This window comes from Desmodus rotundus, chromosome 5, assembly GCF_022682495.2.
Source record: "Desmodus rotundus isolate HL8 chromosome 5, HLdesRot8A.1, whole genome shotgun sequence".
Classification (NCBI taxonomy): domain Eukaryota; kingdom Metazoa; phylum Chordata; class Mammalia; order Chiroptera; family Phyllostomidae; genus Desmodus; species Desmodus rotundus.
This window is the reverse complement of record NC_071391.1, coordinates 100,601,555-100,625,573: the sequence shown is the minus strand read 5'-3', so window position 1 is coordinate 100,625,573 and position 24,019 is coordinate 100,601,555. Positions and strand designations below refer to the sequence as shown.

The 24,019-nt window shown below is 45.1% G+C and overlaps 1 protein-coding gene across 2 annotated transcripts in view; it reads right to left on the bottom strand.

The window, feature by feature from the left end:
- The window catches only part of VWA3B (von Willebrand factor A domain containing 3B), a 163,320-nt gene that overhangs the window by 118,148 nt on the left and 21,153 nt on the right, over positions 1-24,019 (bottom strand). For both annotated transcript variants that reach the window (XM_045204785.2, XM_053925321.1), the window contains exons 3-7: positions 22,042-22,136; positions 20,718-20,968; positions 18,892-19,051; positions 11,977-12,146; positions 7,174-7,289 (exon numbers count right to left, since the gene is read on the bottom strand). In XM_045204785.2, coding sequence (XP_045060720.2) covers positions 7,174-7,289; positions 11,977-12,146; positions 18,892-19,051; positions 20,718-20,968; positions 22,042-22,136 — 792 coding nt within the window. The remainder of the gene's footprint in view (positions 1-7,173; positions 7,290-11,976; positions 12,147-18,891; positions 19,052-20,717; positions 20,969-22,041; positions 22,137-24,019) is intronic.

Below are 24,019 nucleotides of genomic sequence, written 5' to 3'. Positions count from 1 at the left end.
GGAGCTTTAGGTGTTCTCCGGGGTAGGGTAACGCTGGTCGCTGTACTGTGATGCTGCGCTGTGACGCTGTACATGGGGGAGGGGCCGAGAGGGAGTACGGGCGCCCGCTCTACTCTCTGCCAGATTTAAGTCACTCCCTCCGCTAGCCACAATCAAACTGGGACCCTCTGGTGCTGGTTCCTGAGTGGGTGGGCTTGTGCACGCTCTAGGCCCCTGTGGGTCTCTCCAACGACCTCTCCTGTGAGGCTGGGAGTTTCTTCTGCTGCCGCCCCAACCCCCATGGGTGTTTTCACTCAGATGTTTGAGGCTTTATTACACCGCGCTAGAGCCCTGGGTTATGTGGTCTGCTTCGCTCTGCGCCGTTCCTCCCGGTTTATCTGTGGGCGAATATAGGGCCGTGGGGTGCTACCCGCCACACTGCCTGCCCCGTTCTCTGCCACCTGAGTCCAGCCCTCTCGGTTTATCTGTGTGCGACTGTAGGGCCAGCCGCAGAGTCTGCTATTGGTCAGACTGCCAGTCCCGTTTGTCCCACACTCCACCAGTCTCGGTCCCGCCACAGCAACACGAGTCCTCTCTGCCCCAGCTGCCCATCTCCGCCCCTCCTACCGGTCTGGATGAATGTTTATTTTTTATCTCCTTGGTGTCGGACTTCCTTGCCGTTCGATTTTCTGTCAGTTCTGGTTGTGCAAGGAGGCGCAGTGTGTCTACCTACGCCGCCATCTTGCTTCTCTTCTTCTGATATATGCACTCTTATGTTCATTGCAGTATTCCTCAAGGTAGCCAAGACATGGAGACAACTGAAATGTCCTTCGATAGAGGATTGGATAAAGAAGATGTGGTACGTGTGTGTGTACATACACACTACAGAATACTACTCAGCCATAAGAAAAGATGAAATACTGCCATTTGCAACAACATGGATGGATTTTCAGGGTATCATGCCAAGCAAAATAAGTCAGATGGAAAAGAACAAAAATCATATGATTTCACTCATGTGTGGAATATAAAACTGAAACTCATAAGCTACAGATAACATTATGGTGTTGTCCATAGGGAAGGGGTGGGGAGACAGCCAAGGCTAAAGGGGTCCAAATACATGGTGACAGATGATGATTTGACTTTGGGTGGTGGGCACACCATGCATTGTACAGATCATGTATCATAGAAATGTGGACTTGGGATTTAAGCTTGACCGGCCAAGATGGAGGCATAGGTAGACACACTGCGCCTCCTCACACAACCAAAAGGACAACAACAATTTAAAAACAAAAACCAACCAGAACTGACAGAAAATCAAACTGCATGGAAGTCCGACAACCAAGGAGATAAAGAAGAAACATTCATCCAGACTGGTAGGAGGGGCAGAGACAGGCAGCCGGGCGGAGAGGACTCGCAGCAAGGCGGTGGCTGGCGGACCCAGTGAGGTAGCGGATTGTGGAACAGCGCAGGCAGTGTGGCAGCTAGCAGACCCTACGGCCCCACATTTGCACATAGATAAACCGGGAGGAACAGCGGGGGAGTGAAACAGACCACAAACCCAGGGTTCCAGCGTGGGGAAATAAAGCCTCAAACCTCTGAGTGAAAACACCCATGGGGGTTGAGGCAGCAGTGGGAGAAACTCCCAACCTCACAGGAGAGTTTGTTGGAGAGACCCACGGGTGCCTAGGGCATGCACAAGCCCACCCACTCGGGAATCAGCACTAGAGGAGCCCAGTTAGATTGTGGGTAGTGGAGGGAATGGCTGAAATCCAGCAGAGTGGAGCAAGCACCATTGCTCCCTCTTGGCCCCTCCCCCACATACAGTGTCACAGCACAGCAACAAGTGTTACCCCACCCTGGGGAACACCTAAGGCTCCGCCCCTTAAAGTAACAGACACACCAAGACAAAAAAAAAAAATGGCCCAAATGACAGAACACTTCAAAGCTCCAGAAAAAATACAACTAAGCGAGGAAGAGATAGCCAACCTATTGGATGCACAGTTCAAAACACTGGTTATTAAGACGCTCACAGAATTGGTTGAATTTGTTCGAAAACTAGATGAAAATATGAAGCCTATGCTAAGAGAAACAAAGGAAAATGTACAGGGAACCAATAGTGATGGGAAGGAAACTGGGACTCAAATCAATGGTGTGGACCAGAAGGAAGAAAGAAACATCCAACCAGAAAAGAATGAAGAAACAAGAATTCGGAAAAATGAGGAGAGGCTTAGGAACCTCCAGGACATCTTGAAACGTTCCAACATCCGAATTATAGGGGTGCCAGAAGGAGAAGAGGAAGAACAAAAAATCGAAAACTTATTTGAACAAATAATGAAGGAGAACTTCCCTAATCTGGCAAAGGAAATAGACTTCCAGGAAGTCCAGGAAGCTGAGAGAGTCCCAAAGAAGCTGGACCCAAGGAGGAACACACCAAGGCACATCATCATTAAGTTACCCAAGATGAAAGATAAGGAGAGAATCTTAGAAGCAGCAAGAAAAAAGGACACAGTTACCTACAAAGGAGTGCCCATAAGACTGTCAGCTGATTTCTCCAAAGACACCTTACAGGCAAGAAGGGATTGGCAAGAAGTATTCCAAGTCATGAAAGGCAAGGGCCTACATCCAAGATTGCTCTATCCAGCAAAGCTATCATTTAGAATGGAAGGGCAGATAAAGTACTTCCCAGATAAGGTCAAGTTCAAGTTCATCATCACCAAGCCCTTATTATATGAAATGTTAAAGGGATTTATGTAAGAAAAAGAAGATAAAAAATAGAACAGTAAAATGACAGCAAACTCAGTTATTAACAACCACACCTAAAACAAAAACAAAAGCAAACTAAGCAAACAACTAGAACAGGAACAGAACCACAGAAATGGAGATCACATGGAGGGTTATCAACAGGGAGTGGGAGGGGGAGAGAGTGGGAAAGGTACAGAGAATAAGTAGCATAAATGTTAGGTAGAAAATAGACAGGGGGAGGGTAAGAATAGTGTAGGAAATGTAGAAGCCAAAGAACTTACATGTATGACCCATGGACATGAACTATAGGGGGGGAATGTGGGAGGCAGGGGGTGTGCAGGATGGAGTGGAGTGAAGAGGGGGAAATGAGACAACTGTAATAGCATAATCAATAAATATATTTAAAAATAAGAAATGTGTACTTGAAACCTATATCATCTTATTAACCAATGTCACCCTAATAGATTTAATTTAAATATATATATATGAATAAAGAAATTTAGATGGAAACAATGAGATCCTATTTTTATGCTAATTTGACTTCAGTGAAATGGGTCCTCCCATACACTTCTGAGGTGAGTTAACTTGTCTTGAAACATATTTTGGAAAGCAATTTAATGCAAGAGATTACCCCCAAATATTCAAATATATTGATCCAGTACTTTCACTACTAGAAATCAACACCCCAAAATCTAAAATACAGGAGGAAATACACCACAAAGAAGATAAGTGTTGTACCATCTATAATGGCAAAAACAATTAGAAAGTACCCAAATGTCGAACAGAAAATGATGAACAAAACTGTACAACACATTCATAAAGTTATGTATTTTAAAGTGTGATTTACAAAAGTTTTATAGAAACATGGAAAAATACTAGCTACAATATTAAGTAGAAAATGCAATATCCAGATTGGTACATAATATAACACTTATGCTTCATTTGTTAAAAATGGTATGCACTGAGTAGATTGGAAGGAAATACATTACTATGTTCAACAGTGAAAATCTTTGGAGGGCAACAATATTTCTCTTCCTTTTTTCCCTGTATTTTCCGTCTTGTCTATAATATGTCTGCAGCATGTAAGGCAGCCTCGTTTCCATGGGCCTGGACTTGGACTCAGCTCTGCCTCTCAACAGCTGTGTAACCTCAGAAAATAACTCCAAAGCTGTTTCTCTTCTGAAAAATTGGGATAATGATATCATTCACCTCACATGGCTGTTGGGAAGATTAAATGAGTTAATGTATGTAATGTGCCTCGAAACACACACCGCAGCTCTAGCCATCTTAGAAAAAAAAACCCTTTGAAGTGACAAAAATTAAACATTTGGAGTTAGTACCCTTCATCGCTTTCATTCAATAATCAGAAGAGATATCATGGTTCCTAGGAAATAACTGATGTAATAGAGAAAAACAGATGAGAGGGTTTTAGTAAACATTTTTTTATTGTTGTTCAAGTACAGTTTTCTGCCTTTTCCCCACACCCCTCCCCACCACCCCAGCCCTCCCTACGTCCCTCCCCTGTTTCCACCCCCGCCCCCCACCAGTTATTGTCCATGTGTCCTTTATAATTGTTCCTGCAAACCCTTCCCCCTTTTCCCCTACAAACCCCTCCACTCTCCCCTCTGGTCACTGTCAGCCTGTTCTCAATTTCAGTATCTTTGGTTATGTTTTGCTTGCTTGTTCGTTTTGTTGATTAGGTTCCTGTTAAAGGTGAGATCATATGATATTTGTCTTTCACTGCCTGGCTTATTTCACTTAGCATAATGCTCTCCAGTTCCATCCATGCTGTAGAAAAGGGTGGGAGCTCCTTTTTTCTTTTTGCTGCATAGAATTCCACTGTGTAAATGTACCATAGTTTTTTGATCCATTCATTTGCTGATGGGCCCTTAGGTTGCTTCCAGCACTTGGCTATTGTAAATTGTGCTGCTATGAACATTGGGGTGCATAGGTTCTTTTGGATTGGTGTTTCAGGGCTCTTAGGGTATAATCCTAGCACTGGAATTGCTGGGTCAAAAGGCAGTTCCCTTTTTAGTTTTTTGAGGAAATTCCATATTGTTTTCCACAGTGGCTGCACCATCTGCATTCCCACCAACACTGCACTGGGGTTCCCTCCACAACCTCTCATAAACAAAGCAACAAACGAGTGTTGGAGAGGTTGTGGAGAGAGTTATTTTTTGAATATTTACAGATTATATTCTCTTTTAAAACACCAGAATTTTATACCAACCTATCAAATGTTATTTTGGAATCAGAAATTGAAAATAGATGGGCTATGTTCAAATGATACTTTTTTTGACACAAATGCCACGAGTGGCAACATAATGTGCAACGCATAACTGTGCAACAAGGAGAATTGAAAGACCTGCCCTTCCCACGCGGCAGATGAAGACACCAGGTGTCACGCTCGGTCTTAGAGCTCACTTTCACACACCTTTAAACTTCTAAGATGTAGTCTTTACTTCCAGGATATACACAACTATATAAGGCAGTATCTTTTTCCCTTTTTCCTAGAAATTAGGGAGGGAATGAGAATGAAAAAGCAAACACAAATACCTTCTTCTGCTAAATTAGGAGACAAAACAACGACAACATCAGATAAGGGCTACCCTTTGTGTGCCGTTTGAAATAGATCGTGGGGACATGGGCAGACCGATCAGGGAAAGACCGGAGACCTGTCTGAGGTTCCAGATGAGGTTGGAAACCACAAATTTTCTAAATAAAATAGTCAAGGATTTCGGGGCAGTTTGTGAGTGTGAAGGTTGACTTTGAAGTGTTCACATTTCTGGGATGTTGTGATGGATACAGGAGGCAAGATCACATTTAAAATCTGGGACCCTCATACTCAAAACACGTGACCACTGAATGGAAGACCACCCTCTGAGCATTTTAGTCTAAGAAAAATGTTTCTATATCTAATTTAATTTGTATGCTTCATAGGGTTGGAAGACAGTACTTACTGAAAATATAAGCTATGCAGCCTGATATATTGCCTTTTAAACTAACTTTCCAAGGAATACATAGGCCAAAATTAAACCCTATTGACAGTGATTGGCATGGCTTGGGGAGCTGGTGACATCTCACATTCTTTACCTACTGCCCACTAGGTTGAATCTTGTAAGTTATTTTCAATAGGCATGGCATACATCCTGAATTATTTTTTCTTAGATTAGCATCAACCTTGCTTATCAACTGATATTTTCTCAATTTCTTGGAGACATCTAAATTCACCATCAGCATAAAGGTGTCAGTCATTACCCAAAGCAGTGCCCTCCATGAGTTCCACTGGGACCAGTCCCCTGCTCAGCTTTGGGGCACTAAGAATCTGAATTCACAAAGTGTGTCTCCGATACCCACTTAGTGATACACCCCCTGCCTTTCCCACCTGACAGGGCTGCCTCCTGCTCAGTCCCAGCGCCCTTCCCCTGGGAGCCTCAGTAACACTGTTACATAAAAAGGAAGCTTTTCAGGAACTACTATAAAGGACACAGAGACAAAACCAGGGGGAGGGTGGAAGCAGGGGAGGGAGGTGGGGTGGGGTAGAGGGGTGGGGTGAAAATGCAGATAACTGTAATTGAACAAAAATAAAATAATTTTTTTAAGAAAGGAAGCCTTTAAGCAGCTGTATCTTGTAGCTTCTCCCCTGTTCCCAGAGAGTTGTTCTTGCCTCATACTGAAGCTAGAAATCCTTCTGTCAGTTACTAAAAGTGAGCAGGAAGGTGGAGGTGTGGGTGGGCTTTCTCAGATGTCTAACTACCCATTTGTCATCTCACACAGGAATAGGAGCTCCTTCCCTGCTTTTCTCAGCGGTGGGTTATCAGTGCCCGGCACTTGGCAATTTCACCTGTCCCAAAGAAACTCCCAGTCTTGCTTTCTGAGTAACTGTCTAGTGCTGTTTTTCCAAACCACAACCCTACTTCTCCCTGACTTTGGGACGTCATTTTCTATGCCTGTTACACTCTCTGATCACATTTCTCTAATGAAAGGGGAGGTTCCTTTGGCCTCTGCAGGGGTTCCTGTGCACCTCGCCCCCAACAAGAGGCAGTTCAATCCCACACGTGCATCATCTACTAGCACTGTTGTCACTGGCACGCAGGGCAGCAGAAAACCCAGGGCACTGTAGGTGTCCTCACCGCAGCATCCAGGAACCTGGGCAGCAGAGGGCTCTGCCCTGCCAAGAACTGCACCCTGCACTGACAGGCCCTGGGGCCATGTGCCCGGAAGGTACCCAAGTTTGTAAACGCATACCACTCAGATCGCTTCCCTGGGTGATGAGTTTATGACTGGTTGCTAAACTGAAAAATGTACTATTAACATCCATGAACTCTACCCTCGCACCACATAAATAATACAAGACACAGTTAGTCCCTACCTAGTGCTTTATTTCCAAGGATGCAAGATTATCTGAAATTAAGATACAAAACACACTTGTTTCTTTTTGATTCCAGGTACCTGGAGGGAGTTTTCCTTTCAGTTTCCTTGAATTCCAAGTCGCTACACTGTCACCATCTTTTAGGGAGAATGCAGGAAATTCCACACACTCTGTTCTCTCTGCAAACGCATGGAACCTGAAACATGAGGCAATTTGCAACATTAGGCTGGAAGGTGGTATTTGCACATGTCTATTCGGTCTCCCAAGACTGTGAACCTGCTCTTCCGCACTGCTTTCCCTGTACCTTGTCTGTTCCCACAGATGAGAGACAGGGAGAAGGGAGAAAACAGATGACTCTTCTCTTTATTACAGAGTAATAGCTCAGCCAAATGGTATTTCTTCCCTGGATACCCTGTGCTTATATTTATTCTTTGTTCCCAGGGTTCGATCACGGCAGTCCAGTTTTGACAAGGCAAGTCTACCATCGCCCCACAGTGTCCACAGCCCTGCAGTCAGAGAGTAGGCGACAATAGGCATCGGGGCTCACCTGCTCGTGGCCGACAGGCTGCAGTTGCTTAACTCAGCAAATATATACACTTCCCCAGGACCTACATGTAGTATGAATGGAAAGAATTCTTATGTGGACGGGTTTGTAGGGACCGACTCCTCAAGTGCAGCCCCAGGAGCAGCATCAGCACCTGGGAGCTGGTTAGGATGCATGTTCCCTCACCCACCCAGACGCTGAGTCCAAATTGGCACTTGAACAAGCTCCCCAGGGGACTCATGCGCACCTTGAAGCCCAAGGGGCACTGGTGTAGTGCATGGGGGATGGCTTAGGTCACACCTGAAGCCACTTATCTGGAATTCAAACAGTCAGTAATCATAGGAAATTTCTGTCAGATGGGCAGAGGAGGTATCTGAGTAATGCTTGTCTTGCCCCTCAGAGGTGGCCTGTTGCTACTCATTCGACACAAAGTATCCTGAAGCACAGGTGAGGATGGATGGATGGGTGGATGGGCTGATAGTGGGAGAGGTGTGGGCCTCACCTGGGCCAAGGAACACCTCAGTCCTGTCTACTTTTAAAGGGTTTCAGGTGACATTAGGATGATGGCTTGATGGCAGAGAACAAGCCAACTTTGTCCAATGGCCCCTCATGAAGCTGATGGACTCAGTCTGCTTGTGCTTGCCTCCTGCTGGGACCTCGTCCAGAGCAGAAATGGCCAGCTTCCTAGCAGGGCAGAGAAGAGATGCTGAGGCTCGTCCTGGCAGGGCCCACACCCTGAGTGCCAAGGCCTTTGGTGCCCAAGACTTTCTATTCTCTGACATGTTCTCCAGATTGGAAAAGAGAACAGGGCAGACATTCCCTCTGGCTAACACAGCCCTTCCTGTGCACAAAGCAAATCACCATTAAGTTGGGCTCTTTGGAGAGCCTGCAGAGTACAGCACTGCACCTGACAGCTGTTGGCTCTGCCCAGACACAGTCTTGGGTGCAGGGGTGTGCAGACTCCAGGCTCCCTGCAAGCTGAGACACTCAGGACATGCCCTTATAGTTGGATAATAACTGCACTTTAGCTGGCGCTCAAGAGCCAAAGTGCAGAGAGCCCCACTAGGAACCCCAGGGGCCTGGCGCAGTGAGGAGGAGGAGCACCACTGGCTGTGGGTGGGCTCACTGTCCAGGGCAAGAGCAGGGACAGGAGGGCTGTCTACACCTCGTCTTCTTCTACAGACCTCCATGGTGCATGGCCTAAAGATCTGGAGCTGAAATGCAGCAGTAAATTGTTACAATTTAAAGCGTTAAAAGTCAGAGTGAGCTCCCTGTTAAATTACTGCCTGGCCTCTCACCTGCCCAGAGGACATGCTCACAGGGCCTGAGAAGAGGACAAGCAAGAAAGGTGGCCCTGCCAGTTGCCTTTATCTGTCTCCAACAGCAAAAGTGGGGCAATGCGCCCTTTCTGTATTTGGGGGCTCAGAAGCCCAGAATGGTGGCCAACTACCGGATGTTAGAAGACTTTAAATTGCTTTAAGAGCAGCCAGAGCCGTGTTCCTCAGAATCACCAGGGATCCTGTGAAAAATGATGTCCTTGGCTCTCCCTATCTCTGGGACTGCGGCCAAGACATCTGCATTTTAATCGAGCTCACTTAGTAGTTCTTATGCAAAGTGAAGGACTAAGTGTATATTCCCAGGTTCCCCTGTGTTACGTGGAATCAGCTTGCAAAGTGAAACCCAGACATCCAAACGATTAACAAACTCCCCACACAAATACGATGAGCAACTCAATTTTGAGAACAAATACTCAAGGGCAGGCTTTGCATTCACTTCAGACAGGCTAACTTAGGAAAGGACGCAGTCACTCTCCTTAGAATCACATAAGCAGCTGGCCTTTCCCCACAAGGGGCTTGAACTCACACAGACAGGGCTGTGGGGTATGTTTTAAAATGTAGGTTTCCTTATTATTCGGATATGATGAGGCCAACAGATCAGTTTAACTGCAACTGAAAATATAGTTTGGTACTCACAGTTCCTGCTATAAACTGAATTGTGTCCACCCTTCAATTTTCATATGTTGAAGCCTTAACCCCTAAAGTGATTTGCAGTAAGCAGAGCAAGAATGATGGACCAGGTATAGAAGGTCACCAGGGTAGAAAACCCCAAGTGCCTAGCAATGGGAAAACCTGGGAAAATAAGGACACCACCCCACCCCTGCTACAGGTAAACTTTCCTCCCCTAGCATATAGTGGGGTCATGTGGTTTAGACCCCCTGACCTTTCATATCACTAGTCATGAGGCTCGGACCCTCCCCGGACTTTTCCTCCCCTGACATGTTGATAGTCACAAAGGTTAGACGCATCCCCCCGCCCCTGCTTAGAGGGAGAACAAACAAGGGGACTGGAGATTAGCCCTTAAGCATTAAGCCCCCAGGACAATGAGGTGCTGACATCTAGGTCTCAGTTGTGTTTCAGCTCCAGGCTCAGAAAATCAGCAAAATCAGACAAGCAATGCCATGGCCGACATCAGGACCAGCTGCACTGATGAATGATCCCCTGCCCTGGTGTCAACGATTCAGTGGAGACTGGACCCTGAAGGGACACACCTGGAAAGCTGGTGAATATTCTATTGGATCTTCCCCTGAGACTGCCCCTAAGATTCCTGCCTGTAAGAGAGAGATAAAAACCCTCAAGACAGCCCTGACCAGTGTGGTTCGGTTGGTTGGGCATCATCCTGCAAAGCAAAAGGTTGCAGGTTTGGTCCCCAGTCGCAGTGTGTATGGATTGATGGTTCTCTCCCCCTCTTTCTCCCTCCTTTCACCTCTCTCTAAATAAATAAATAAATAACCCTCAAAACAGAGGACACAGCATGCAAGCTGTCCCTCTGATGGTCATGCCCATACCTTCCCCTTTCCCCCTTCTGCCCCCACAGGGATGTGTCTCCTAAACTCTAAGGGTCCCTAAGACCTGCAACTGGGAAGCAACAGGCAACAGCAACATGTGCCTGGCTAAGCCCTGTCTCCAAGCCCCCTTTTTCTCCGGCTTCCCAGTGAGCTAAAGCAGCCCTTCCACGGCTCACTTCTTTCCCATGACGTCTCTAAAGAGCCAAAGCAGCCCTGCCTAGGCATCTCCCATTGCTTCTTCTGTTCTAAGCCCTTCCTTGTTTCATGGTCCTCAGCTTTAATAAACGCATCCTCAAAGTCACCTGAACTCATGTTGTGAAATCTCTCCTGCATGAAATCAAGAACCCACACACTACCATCTGGCCCTACGCAGACCTGCTCAGGGCCAGGACCCCTGTCCAGTAACAAAATGAGGTCCTAAGTGTGGGTCCCGATCCTATAGTATTAGTATCCTTTTTAAAAAGACACGCCAGAGAGATTGCACGCTCTCAATTCCCCTGCTTTCTCTCTCTCTTCCTCTCTCTCTCTACCTACTGTAAAGGACACAGCAAGAAGGCAACAAGCCAGAAAGAGAGCTCTCACCAGAAAATAAATTAGCAGGCACTTTGATCTTGGACTTCCAGCCTTCAGAGCTGTGAGAATCACATTTTTGTTGTTTAAGCCCCCCAGTCTGTGCTACTTTGTTATGGCAGCCAGAACTGACTAAGACAGTGCCCAAGAGGAGGGGCCGTTCCGCTCCACCCAGGGCCACACAGGGAAGCACCAGGGCCGGTCAGGAGACAGAGGAAACAAGGGAACAACACGAGCAAGAGTTGTATTGTGGATTCTGCAGGAAGGAATGGGAAAGGCAGAGCAAAGAGGCTTAGGATTGCCTAAATTTGAATAATTTCAGCAAGTTCTGAGGTACTTTTCTGGCATCTGTCTCTGGGCTGATAGAGGTCCTGAGGGTGAGCCCTGGACTCTGGATCCGTTAGTTTGCACATGAAAGCTGCACTCCCAGGGGAGTCATTCATTCTCATATTCTCTCTTTATCTCTCTCTCTCAGTCTCTCTGTCTCTCTCTGTCTCTCTCTCTCTCTCTCAGTCTCTCTGTCTCTCTCTGTCTCTCTCTCTCTCTCTGTCTCTCTCTCTCTGTCTGTCTCTCTCTGTCTCTCTCTCTGTCTCTCTCTCTCTGTCTCTCTGTCTCTCTCTGTCTCTCTCTCTGTCTCTCTCTCTCTCTCTCTCTCTCTCTCTCGGAATTAGCTAGCCCTGGGAGGGGCAGTCTTTGCAAGGTCAGCAAGGTCCCACGATGTCCAAGCATCCAAGTTATAGAAAATAAAATGGCAAGATAAATACAGGGTAGAGGAGAACAAGTGCATGGAGACTAAAGATTGTTGGGAAGATGGGAAGAACTCAGCCACAGATTGGTTAGGACCACGAAGACCCCAGGACCCGCTGCTGATCTTGTGGAAGCAGGTAGCTCACTCGCAGTCCCTCAGAGCATGCTTCTACCTACCTGCCGTGGGTCCTGGCACTCATATTCTTTAAAAAAGCTATAGTGTCTTCTCCTCTGGCATTGAAGGACACGGGACAGACAGGACATGGGATCTCCAAAGCCCTCTGGAGGAGAAGCTGCTTGGATTCCTCAGGAATGTCCCCCACCACAAAGTAGTAAATGGATTCAATCTGCAAAACAGTAGTAGTAGGAATTACCTCTTGCCATACCCTAGCCTTGTCCTGGACACATTGGACGCACTTCTACAAGACAGAATTTTTTAAAAAGTGGTGGGGAGAGGGAGGAGCAGAAAGGAGACAGTACTGCTCAATGTTTTGTGAGGACATTTGAGGACCAAGGTCAGGAAGTGAAGAATTCAAGGCCTGGTGCCAAGGAGGTCTGTTGGTGGTGGTCTAGTGGTCATAGTCTCGGGTAGCACAGGGAAGGATATAGTTGGCAGGTTTGGGGAAGAGCTTCCTCTGAGCCCATAAGTACATCACACAGGTCAGGAGCAGCTGTTTTCAATATGAAGACACACAGCCACCATGGCCAGGAAGCTTATTAGCCATTCCCTATGGTGGAGCCAGAATTCTACAGTCCAACTCCTCTATCCTCGGTCTGAGGCAGAATGTGGCAGGAGGACATATTCCCAGTTGGTTCACCCTCTGGCCTCATGTCACAGGGAAATAAATGCCTGGGGAGGTGAGGCCGTCCTGACTTCATACAGCAGGTTAAGTGCCAGGTCCACTCACAGGGCCTTGTCTGTCGCTGCCATGCCAGGCCATGACAAGAATGAGAGAATGAACAACCCCTGTGTCAGAATACACACACACACACACACACACACACACAACCAACCTTCAACCAGGGATCTGAAAGATGCACACCTCACCAAGTAGAGGCAATCCCACAAAGCTCCCTGATTAAAGTAGAGTGATGTCAACTACCCTCCCCCCACCAAGGGTCCCCGTGACAACAGCCCTAGGGCAACCACAACACACTTGCTCTTCCCAGGACTTGCCTTCCCTGGCATTTGTCCCCCTCTCCCCACCCCCACTCTGAGCTCTGTAACCTTGGGCAAGAGAATGCAGTTTACCTCATGACGGGGTTTAAACAAGGTGACTTATACTTAGGTATATAAATCTCAGAAAATAAAAGCCAAGGGAGAGCCAGGACTACGTATTATGTAAACCTGCCCTACAAACACCTAGATCTACTGTCCATAGATACCTGGAGATAAAAACCAGCAAATGTGTTGTTTTAAGGGATAAGTAGATGTCCTATCCCTTTAGGATTTACAATCTCTCTAAGCTCTAATCACAGATCCTTGTTAGCAGAAGATAAACCATCAATGATCTCCCCCTAGACCTCAAACCTTGGCTTTACACCCACCTGACACAGAGACGGGATTATGGTCAGCTCCCCCACTGGTTAGGGCACGCTGTTGGCAGTAGCCAGGGCAGCCGTGTGCCCCAGGAGCCTGTGGGGGCAGGGTGGTGGAGAACGCAGGCTGGGAATTGGGAGACCACAGTGGGAGCTGGGACCAGGCTATTGCAGCAACAACCCTCATCCAACTGGGCACAAAAGAGCCCCCTATGCCCACCCTACCTCCCACGCCCACTTTTTCTTTCAGGCCTTTTCACACCAGCTCCCTGATTTTAAAAGGACTAATGAGTCAAAGACTGAGGAAAACTGTACATTTTCTCAGCCAGCCACCCAAGTGGCAGAAAAAATCTAAGAAACAAGAGACAGTGTTTTTCAGATTCCTTATTATTCCTAATATTGTTCCTCCAGCAAACACACTAATTCCATTTTTCTCCTGGTGTTACACGTTACCTTGCGTAAGATGTATTAAGTGGACTCCACTGAGCTGCACTGTTAGTAGTTAGTGTTTCAGCTGTGTTGGCACCTAAGTGTTGAAGGGTGATGGATCCATCCTCTCATAAGGATCTAAATTCACACGTGGCCTGAGACGGTACAGACACAGAGGTGCTTTCTCGGGTTTGTTAGCCCCACAGGGAGGTAAGTGGGGACAAACATCTCTAGGTGGTCAGTAGGCCGCTTCTGACACTTAGCTCTAGCTTCTGTAGCTCTATTGCACATCATGCAAACTCAGCTTCTTCGCTCTGGCTATGACCCAAGAGTCTGAAAATCTTTGTACAGAAATGTATTTCCCTCGAGATTTCATCAAACTAAAAATTGCTGTAGCTAGCAGTGACTCGGGATTTTCTTTCATTTACTACGGCTATAGCGGTATTCATTAAAGCTCATTACTCAGCTTCTTAATCGCCTATGTTTCTAGTCAACTCGCAGTTATCCGTGCTAGAAATTTCCTGGGACATGCTTTCCATTGTGACTGCCTGTCCCATTCCCATTCTCTCCCCACACCCTGCCTTTGTGCCTCTCCTTTCTGCTCACAGAAAGGCACTGAGAAAGACAGAGAGGAAGATAAACATGCTAACGATCACTATCCCCTCCCCAAACTGGCAAAATGCCTTTTAAAGTGAAATGGCTCTGGGGTCATCTGCTGTTTCGGATGATAAGCTAACATGAATTATTTTATTCAACACTCACAAGAGTCCTGCGGAATATGAATTCTTATTCTCATGCCCAGTTTACAGATGAAGAAAATGAGTCCTGGACAGGTTAACTGACCTGGTCTTGCAGCTAGTAAAGCCAGGTCACCTGACCACCACCTCACTCACGGTGTCACCTCACCATGGCAAGGCTGGTCACCTATTGCAGATGAACATGCATTCCCAGAACTATGAAAGCAAGATCATGGGACACAAAAGTGGCCAGAGACCAGGCACCATTTTCACTTCCTTGGCTCCCAAACCATCCTCGGCTCCGACCTGATAGCAACATCACTGACCAAAGTTGGGTCCAGGAGGTTGTCTGACTCAGGGACTTATTCTCCTGGGAATCCATGCCCCTAACCAGCACCTCTGAGCTCCTTGAGGCAAGGGCCAGTCTGGACAATCAGCAGCAGCCTGGACCAGGAGCAGCTTCCTCACTGATCAGCATTTCCCTAAAAGCTGATTTGCACTGAATTTCATAACACAAGACATGGATAATATGTTACATTCAGCTATTTTACTGTGAGTCACAAATTCTTGCTACTTTATACTACATAAAATAGGGTACAGCCTTTCTGTAGTCACTTAAAATGTCTTATTTTGTCTGGGCCGTTGGTCCTGTAGCTTCCCACAGTAATCTGCATTCTGCTCAGCCAAAGAGTCCTAAATAGCTCCCCAGCCACAGGTTTGGGGGAAAAGAAGAACCGGACTTGGAGAGGCTGCCTCCTCTCTGCTGCTGCCTGCTGCTCTAGAACCCACCAAGGCCCTTGGGCCTAAATATCTCCACTCCACAAGGAAGCAAAAATGAAAGTCAACCAGAACAGCAACCAGAGGTCTAGCAGAATTCTTTCTTGTTCTTCACACAACGTTGACCACTACAGTTTTAACCAACCCAGAGCTTAAATCTAACTTCTAGATCCTCCCTGTGCCCCCTTTCCTGGCTCAGCAATGTTGATTTTTTGATTCTCCTTATGGCAGAGACTACCCTGTGCTATTAATCCAGCTCACTTTTCAGATCCATCTTAACACCCTTGACCCCCACCAACTTTCTGGCCTACCAGGCTCCAGTGTCCCCTGTCCACCCACAGTCCCTACCAGAGTCACACAAGGCTCAGTAAATTCACCTGCCTGGTCCCATGCAGACCACATCCCTTCAATTCAAAAAACTCAAATATGTATCATAGCTTGGGGATGGGACTCTCTTACACTCACTTTTAGCCCCCAACCTCAAGAATGTCAACATTATTTCCTTTCTGTTCCTTCAGTGTTCAGCAAAGATTTATCAAGCCTTTGGTAGGCACTGCCATTGCTAGGGATACAAAGGTGAAAAGATCTGATGCCTGCCTGCACCACTGCAAGGAGGTAAATGAAACGCCAACTTTGTGATTGATATGGCCAATCCTTCAGCTTACTGTCCAGTGGGGAAGGATCCTTATGGAATCACGTCGGTCTGTCTCTAATTTACCCACTCAGTCTTCCAGAAAAATGTAAACAAATTTGTGCCTATCAGACAGATGGGAGAGATGCTGAAAGAACAAAAAGAGAAACAGAGGTGCCCTCTGGGTAGGTGGCCTTCTGCTGAAAGCAGAAGCAGAGCCCCCTGGTTAGCCTCCTCAGGTAGCTGAGATCATCAATCTACACCCCTCACATCTTGGACCAGTAGGCCTTCTGGGGCATCCCTGCACAACATCTGGCACAACACCTGCTCCTCAAAGACCAAGGAAGCCACCACCTTCCCAAAAGGCATATGCAGGGACCACAGTATGCTGCAGAGCAGAAATCCAGAGCTGGAGAGCACACCTGGGCTCTGAGGCTGATGCTAGCCCCTGGAAACTGCTGAACATTTCCTCAGCACCCCACAGACTGTCGTACTCACGAACCAGATTTTTTCCCACAGGATACAACAGTAATTCATCCATCTACAGTGCTCTTCACATGCCATGATTAGAGATTTAAACAGACCCTTCAACTCTGCTCGGCTCCTCTGGACTTGAAGGCTAATGCTCAGTCATCCCTCTCTGTTCTATATACCTGCCTACCTGTGGTGACAAAGTCCAGTCCGGAGGAGGCCAGTGGCCTCTGACTATCCTTCTTCACTGTAACCAAGCACATCAGTCAGTCTTCTCTCTGCATGTGGACCTGATACAAAAACCCAACTTTTCTGTTAATCTTTGGACCTAAGTCAATATTCATTTACTTGGCTCCTGTCAGGACTCACTCGTAGGAGATGTTAACCCAAAGCAGGTTAGCATCAGTAGGAAAAGTCTGGGTGTTTAGCTTTATTGTCCCAGTTTCTTAAGCCTTCAATCTTTTCCATTCATAGCACATGGCAGCGACATGGATCAATCTGAATCTCACCGGGTGGACATGAGGTTCACAGAACAGAGGACCCATTCTCCTCCCCACTTGCCCTACACACAGATGCAGGCTTTGTTACTCCCCAGAAAACATAGGGAATGGCATTTTTATGTATGAGGCAGTTGTATTTATAAGATTTCCCTTGGGATCACACCCAGATAAAGCTCTAGGTGGAGGAACACACTGATCTAAATGTGTGTTGCTTTTGCCAGACTCCACAGTGTCTTCTCAAGTCTTCACATGGCATGTGATGATCAGTGCCTGTAAGCTTCCTTCTGAGTTCGTTCTCTTCTATTGGACTTCCCTGGAACTCACTAAAATGTTCCACATTTCCTGGGCTGGGAATGAAGCTCAGAGAAAGGTGAGGCACAAGCCAGAGGTAAGTAAAACAGAAAATCAAGTTCACTGGGAAATCGCAGTCATGTCAAGTTGTCAGTCAGCTGTGATGAGGGAAGCCAGGTGAACAAAGAAAGAAAACACGCATGTGAGCACACACACACAAGCCTGTGAAATGTTCCATTTCTTGAATGCTAATTACAGTGTCCAGACACTTGAGATTTTACAGATGTTAAGACAAACTTGAAAGGCCATAGAACAAAGTAGCTTGTATTTTGTTCTTTTTTAATGGGAAACATTTGCTCTTCTGGCTTTATGAGGATAAACCACATGTTCCGAATTTTAAATCATCATCCTCAGTATCAATAAACACAGACTGGTGACCACTGGGGACGATCCTTTCAAGGTGCCAGCACGTGGCCTTCTTGCTCAAGAAAGGACTTCTTAATGCAGCAGAATAAAGCTTGAAATCTACAGAATTCCCAAGATTCCAGGGTGCACAAAGAAATTAAATATTAATGAACATTAATTAATAGGTATTAATTAAGTAGCTCAATCTCAAAAGGAATGGGGACGACCCCCACACAGGGAGTTGAGTTGGGTCAAAGGACCCACCTACCCAGAGGACTTCCTCTCCAGCTTGCCACTACCCTTAACAGGCCCACCATTAGAGTCACTCACAAAAACACACACACCCTTGTAGCTACGCCACATAAAACACCACCATGTTAATTACTTCTTCCAGATAAATCTTAATTTCCAGAAAGTCCCTATTGAAATGCATATGTGAACACATTAACATTTGAAAATGGATGAATCATTGGCACGGATATACTTCACCTTGAAAAGCACATGACAGAGCCATTTGTGAAGAAGAGGAAGTATAGGAAAGTTCCAGAACACGGATGTTGGGCAGCCCTATTTCCTTATTCTAAGGGTTCTATGAGGGTTCTTCAACCTCTCCTCCTATAAGAGTTGCCTGATTTATCTAATTGTCAGGAGAGGAAGAGGGGAATTAAAGTGTTAGAGATGCAGAACTATGGCCTAACACCCTGCCCTTTCTCCATGCTCAGTGGCTCTGAGCAGCATGTGGCTATCCTGGTAGTGGCTAAATGAGGGTCGACCCCAATCACCTCACCAGGGAGCCCAGACAGGCAGACCCAGAGGACAGGTGTTAGGAGTCTCATTTTGTTTGGTCCAGCTCTGCCATCACCAAAGCTGCAATTTTAATCCCTGCCTGGGGCCTGTCATCTGTTTCTCACTTGGTTCCAAATTCAGAGGTCAATAGGATTAAGACTTATGAAGCTCTTTAATGCCTATGATGCTACCCCTGTGGGATGCCACTGGGAAGGGACCAAGATCAGCTAAAAGGCAGTATTAGGATACTGAGTGTGAAGAAATAAGCATGAAGCTTTTATAGTACTTCCTGTAATCCCCTCTACCCACTGTGGGTGGAGGTGGGGGAGGGAGGTGGGTTCACCTGGGGTGGGGTGGAGGGATGGGGAGAAAAGGCATACAACTGTAATTGAATAACAATAAAAAAAAAAAAAGACACACACAGACGGAAAGTAAAGGGATGGAGAATATATTTCAAAAAAAAAAAAAACAGAAATAAGCATGAAGCCACTTCGTGACCTGAGGTCAGCCCTGGATACACACTTACAGCTTTGTCTTTCCCAGCTTCCAGCAGAGCGTCCAGGAGGCTGGTAGGGCTCAGAGCCTGCTCATAGGTCAGTTTCTCAACCCAACTGATGGCCGCAGCTATGGATTGTTCCGTCACAGGAGCAGCGCTTTCCTGCCACTTCACAGGCTCTTGAGAAGCCCTGAAAGGAATTGCAGGGGCTGTCACTGGGCAGAGGTTAGCACAGCTGTCAGCCCGCAGTCTCACAGCTATGAGCAGAGCCACCTAACGTCACCAGTGCTGGAAGAAAGAAAAGTCAGCTCCCAGCCCGCTGAAAGTTATCAACAAAACTATTGGTTTTGAGATGAATTTCCAAAGTACCATTACCTTCCATCAGCTGGATTTGGGAAAACAATGTTTATAGGAGAATAGAAAATTTCAAACATTATGAAGTGCATTAAAATTATAGAGGGAAGTTATTTTCATAAATAGGTTATATGTAACTATCTTCTGTTACTAGTAAATTTATAAGGACTCACAGTCTAAGTATTTGCAAATCAGCAATAATTTTATTATTCTAAAATTTTACTTCTAGTTCCTTTATTAGATTGTCTTCATTGTTCTGAAAGATTCCCATTAGTGACATTTTGGGATCAAAAATAGTAATGTTCTGCCCTGGCTGCGTAGCTTAGTCCGTCGGAGTGTTGTGACAGGCACCCAAAGGTTGCAGGTTTGGTCCCCGGTCAAGGCACATACAGGAGGCAACTGATCAATGTTTCTTTCTCTCTAACCTCCCCTCTTCTCTTTAAAATCAATAAATATATTCTCAGGTGAGGATCAAAAATATACTTAAAAAATGAAAACAGCTAACACAACAATAGTTGTCCAGGATGAATGAATCAAAATTATACCAATTTTTTTGGCAGATCAGCCAAAAATATATTTTTGTGTGTGCCATAGAATTTTAGTAACTATTTTGTGTGTGCCATGAGACAAGAAAAAGGTTGAAAATCACTGGACTAAATGAATCGTCCTGAGTTGTTTCTCAGAGCCCATGTCCACGGACAGAGGCAGCCTCACACGTGTGTCCCTCTAGGTAGAGAAGCTGGCCAAGCGGCATATATGCTCTAGCACAGATTTCCCAGAAAGCTGAAGCACTGCAGACTTCAGCACTTAGTTCCTTCAATAATACATCTGGAGCAGAAACAGGAACCTGGGGTAGAACGCAATTAGGCAGCATTCCCAAGATGTCACCTACTTAGCTGAAAATAATTTATTTTTAAAAAGAAAAACTCAGGAAGAAGCCTCCCTTCCAGATGTTTCTTGTCAGGGAGGTGAGGCACTATTCCTCACAGGAAGTTGGTCCTGCAGTCCAAATTCTCTCAAATCCAAGAATCCATAAATGACTGATTGTGAAACCTCCAAAATATGGGAAATTCTATAAAGCCAGGGGGTGAACTTATGGGGAGATCAACTTGAGCTGCAAGCTCAGTGTGAAAACCAGTAAAATCTGTGATGAATTTGAATTCGTTATCCAAGCTAAAATCTAAAATGAGTGAAGGGATTTTTATGGCCTTAAATATGCATTCAATATAATTCATATTTTTATGTTTTTTACCTTGCCTTGCATTGAAAAAGGATGAGTCCAAATCTCTTCTAATTTGAAAACTAAGGTGCTATGTGCAAAGCAGATAAAAAGTTTTCCAAGATTTATTCATTGTTGGTTTTCTGCTGGAATTCAATAGTCTAGGAAATTACAAGATAACAATCCTTCCACAGAGCTCTGTTAGTTATGCTACTTAACTCCCAGTAAGTGAAAATTACCTATGAAGTTTCACTGAAACATCCTGTTGTTGTGGGAAACTTACCATATGATATTGAACTTGGCTGTGTGAGCCACCTGCTCCTGGAGGACCATTTTTAGAGCATCTTGGCACAGATGAAGCTCCTCCTCCCGCATGCCACCCAAATCCAGCACAATGGTGATGCACTGTTCCAAGATGACACCAAAAATCTGCTGGCTTCTGCTGGTGAGCCAGTCCATCCGCTGCTTATAGTTCTTCACAGCTTTTGTTAACTGTGCCACAAACTGACAGATCAGTTCTGATTTGGCTGTCAGCTTAATGAAATAAAAGTAAAAAATAAAACAAAACAAAGCACACCAAAATAAGTCATCTTGAACCACAGTGCCAGGAACAACGGGGCCCACTGAGTCAAAGCCTCTGCCATCAAGAACTGTGTGTTAATAACAACTGTGTGGATGACCCTCCAAACCCCATGTAATGCAAAAGGAAGTGTTCCAGTCTTTCAACAGAAACCCCCGGCTGATTCCCCACAGAAGGAAAGATGATTATGTGTTCTATTCAAAACAAACCAGTCTTTAAAACAATCTATTTCTAGATCATGTTTTATCTTTATAGTTAGAGAATGATCTTTATCAGAAAATGTCCAGGGGAAAGTTTAAGAAATTAAGGAGAAAAAAAAAGAAAGATAAGCAAAGGCAGCTAGAAAAAAAATAAGCCTCTAAAAAGTTTTCCTAACTACAACATGCCAAAAATATTTCTGAAAATGCTTCTAAACATGCCAGCACATCTGTCTGGCTTCCTCTAAGGATGCTGCCCCAGTGACTCATCCTCTTGCACACGACGTTAGCCTGTGTCTTGTCTCCCAGCTCAGGCTCCCCTATATCTGGATCACTTGATCACCTACAGCTGCCACAAACACTTATAGAGTCTGTCACTCAAAGGTGACAGAGGCTTAAGGGTAATTTCTTGTATATACAAATATAGCATCTTTCAGATAGGTCAGGCACAATTGAGCAGGTCTTTCAGAGTGTAGGGTAGTAGGAGACATAGAAACGGAATAAGAAAAAATTGTACTCTATTCTGTGGAGAATCAACATTTTAAAGATCTGGTACTTTAAAAAAAAAACTTCAAAAACCCTCAGAATGCCCCAAATACCTAAATTGTTAAGGAAAATATGTTTTCTGAACACACCATGTAATTCCACATTTTCACGCCTTGTTTCATGCTGTTCCCTCTGTGTTAAAACTCCTTTCTGTCCCCATACCCTCGGCAACCGAGCTTTTTCCTCAAGCTCCAGCATCAATAGAAGCAGTGTGAGACTCCCTGCCTGGGCTGCTCCCAGACCTCAGTAGAGCATCCCTGTGCCTCATGGGAACTCCCACTTACGTTGTATGCCGTGCCATCTTCTGCTCTGCAGACCCGTGGAAACAGGCCTTCAGCATACCGGGAAGCCACAAATCTCCCCAGAGAAGCCACGTAATCTGCATTTTTATTAAAAAAAAAAAAATCAAAATGGTGTTATCAACACTTTTTATTTTAGTTTGAAATGCTTTTCTCTGGCACCATTCCAATTATATCCCCAGTGACAGCAACACTCTGATGCTTTGTGTTCTGATCCAAATAATAAAGTATTTCTAGGAGCTATGATAAATGCAACTGATTATGACATGAATAATACTTTAATATATGAATGAATGTGGAGGAAAACAGGGTTTGCTTCTTGCTTTCCTGGTTCTTCTGTCCAGTATGATTAAGTCACAGGTCAATAAGCAAACACAGAAATTGTGTTTAATTTCTGAAAACTTTTATTGAGGACTTAGACTTGTTTCCAGAATTTTAAAAGTTAAACTTAGATAGTATCTATTGTTCTCTCAAGTGAGGGTTCATGAGTAGATGAGTGAATGAAGCAAGCTGGTAATAGATTCTAAATACTCACACATAATGTCAAGAACCACAAGATTTTTCTGATTACGTGCTCAACTATTCAACATCTGTCGCTCAAACACATATTGAGCACCCACCACACGATATGCACAGTGCTTACAGAAGGGAAATATAATACTGCCTAAAACTATTTTACTCCTTCATGGAACAGAAGACTACAGAAAGGATTCAAGGACTAACTCTGACAGAAGATGAGGCAAAGCTTCCCAGAGATGTTCTCACTGTGATTATTATGTTATTGCTGCTGTTGTTAAGTCCCAAAGATGGAAGAGACAATGGTGGTACTCTTGGATCCAGTGTGTCCATTCTCTGCCTTTCTAGGGAGGCAGGATAACAGCCTACTTTAGAAAGGCAGAAAGGGCATGACTGAATTTTAATTTATAAGACTTGAACTTCAATGTTAATAATAGTAAAGAATGGGTTCTCGAATTCCATCAGCAATAATCTCACTCATGTGGATGAAAACGGGGCCACGTACTAAAGCTGACTGGCTCAGGGGAGGCCTGCATGGTGGCCTCACAAACTCAGAGACCAAAAGTAACTGAATAGGGTGGTGTGGAATTAAAACTTCCTAACTAAAAGTGAGTTGTGGTCAGTAGTCAGGTCCTAGGCCAGTATCCTCATTGACAATGGTCAATCTCTGCCTTAACTAGGCTTGTCTATTGTCCTTTTGCATCTAAGATAATGCAGTAATCTCCTTTTTTCCAGAGCCCTCGGGGCACAATCCTTCAGTAGAGCAGAGATGATGGAAGCTCTCATTGTTATCTTATTGCCCAAATCTCTATGTGCTGCTGATATTGTTAACTAACCTATACCCATCAGTGTAAAAGAAGTATGTGTCTCTGTAGAAATCCCCACACATTGTTCATGTGCACGGGTCATGCGTATGAGTTCTTTGGTTTCTCCATTTTCTACACTGCACTTTACATCCTCATGGTTATTCTGTAACTACCTATCTGTACTTCTTCATCTCCTCACCTCTTCACTCACTCTCCCATACACCTCTCCCATCTGGCAACCATCAAAATGCTCCCCAAGCCATGATTCTGTCTCTGTTCTTGTTTACTTAGTTTGTTTTTTAGATTCAATTGTTGATAGATATGTATTTTTTCCATTTTATGTTCATAGTTTTGATCTTTTACTTTTTATTAAGTAAGTCCCTTTAACATTTCATACAATAATGGTTTGGTGATAATGAACTCATTTAGTTTTTTCTTATCTGGGAAACTCTTTATCTGCCCTTTGATTTGAAATGATAGCTTTGCTGGGTAGAGCAATCTTGGCTGTGGGTCCCCGCTTTTCATGACTTTGAATATTTCTTGCCAATCCCTTCTTGCCTGCAAAGTTTCTTTTAAGAAGTCAGTTGACAGTCTTATGGGAGCTCTCCTTTAGGTAAATACCTACTTTTCTCTTGCTGCTT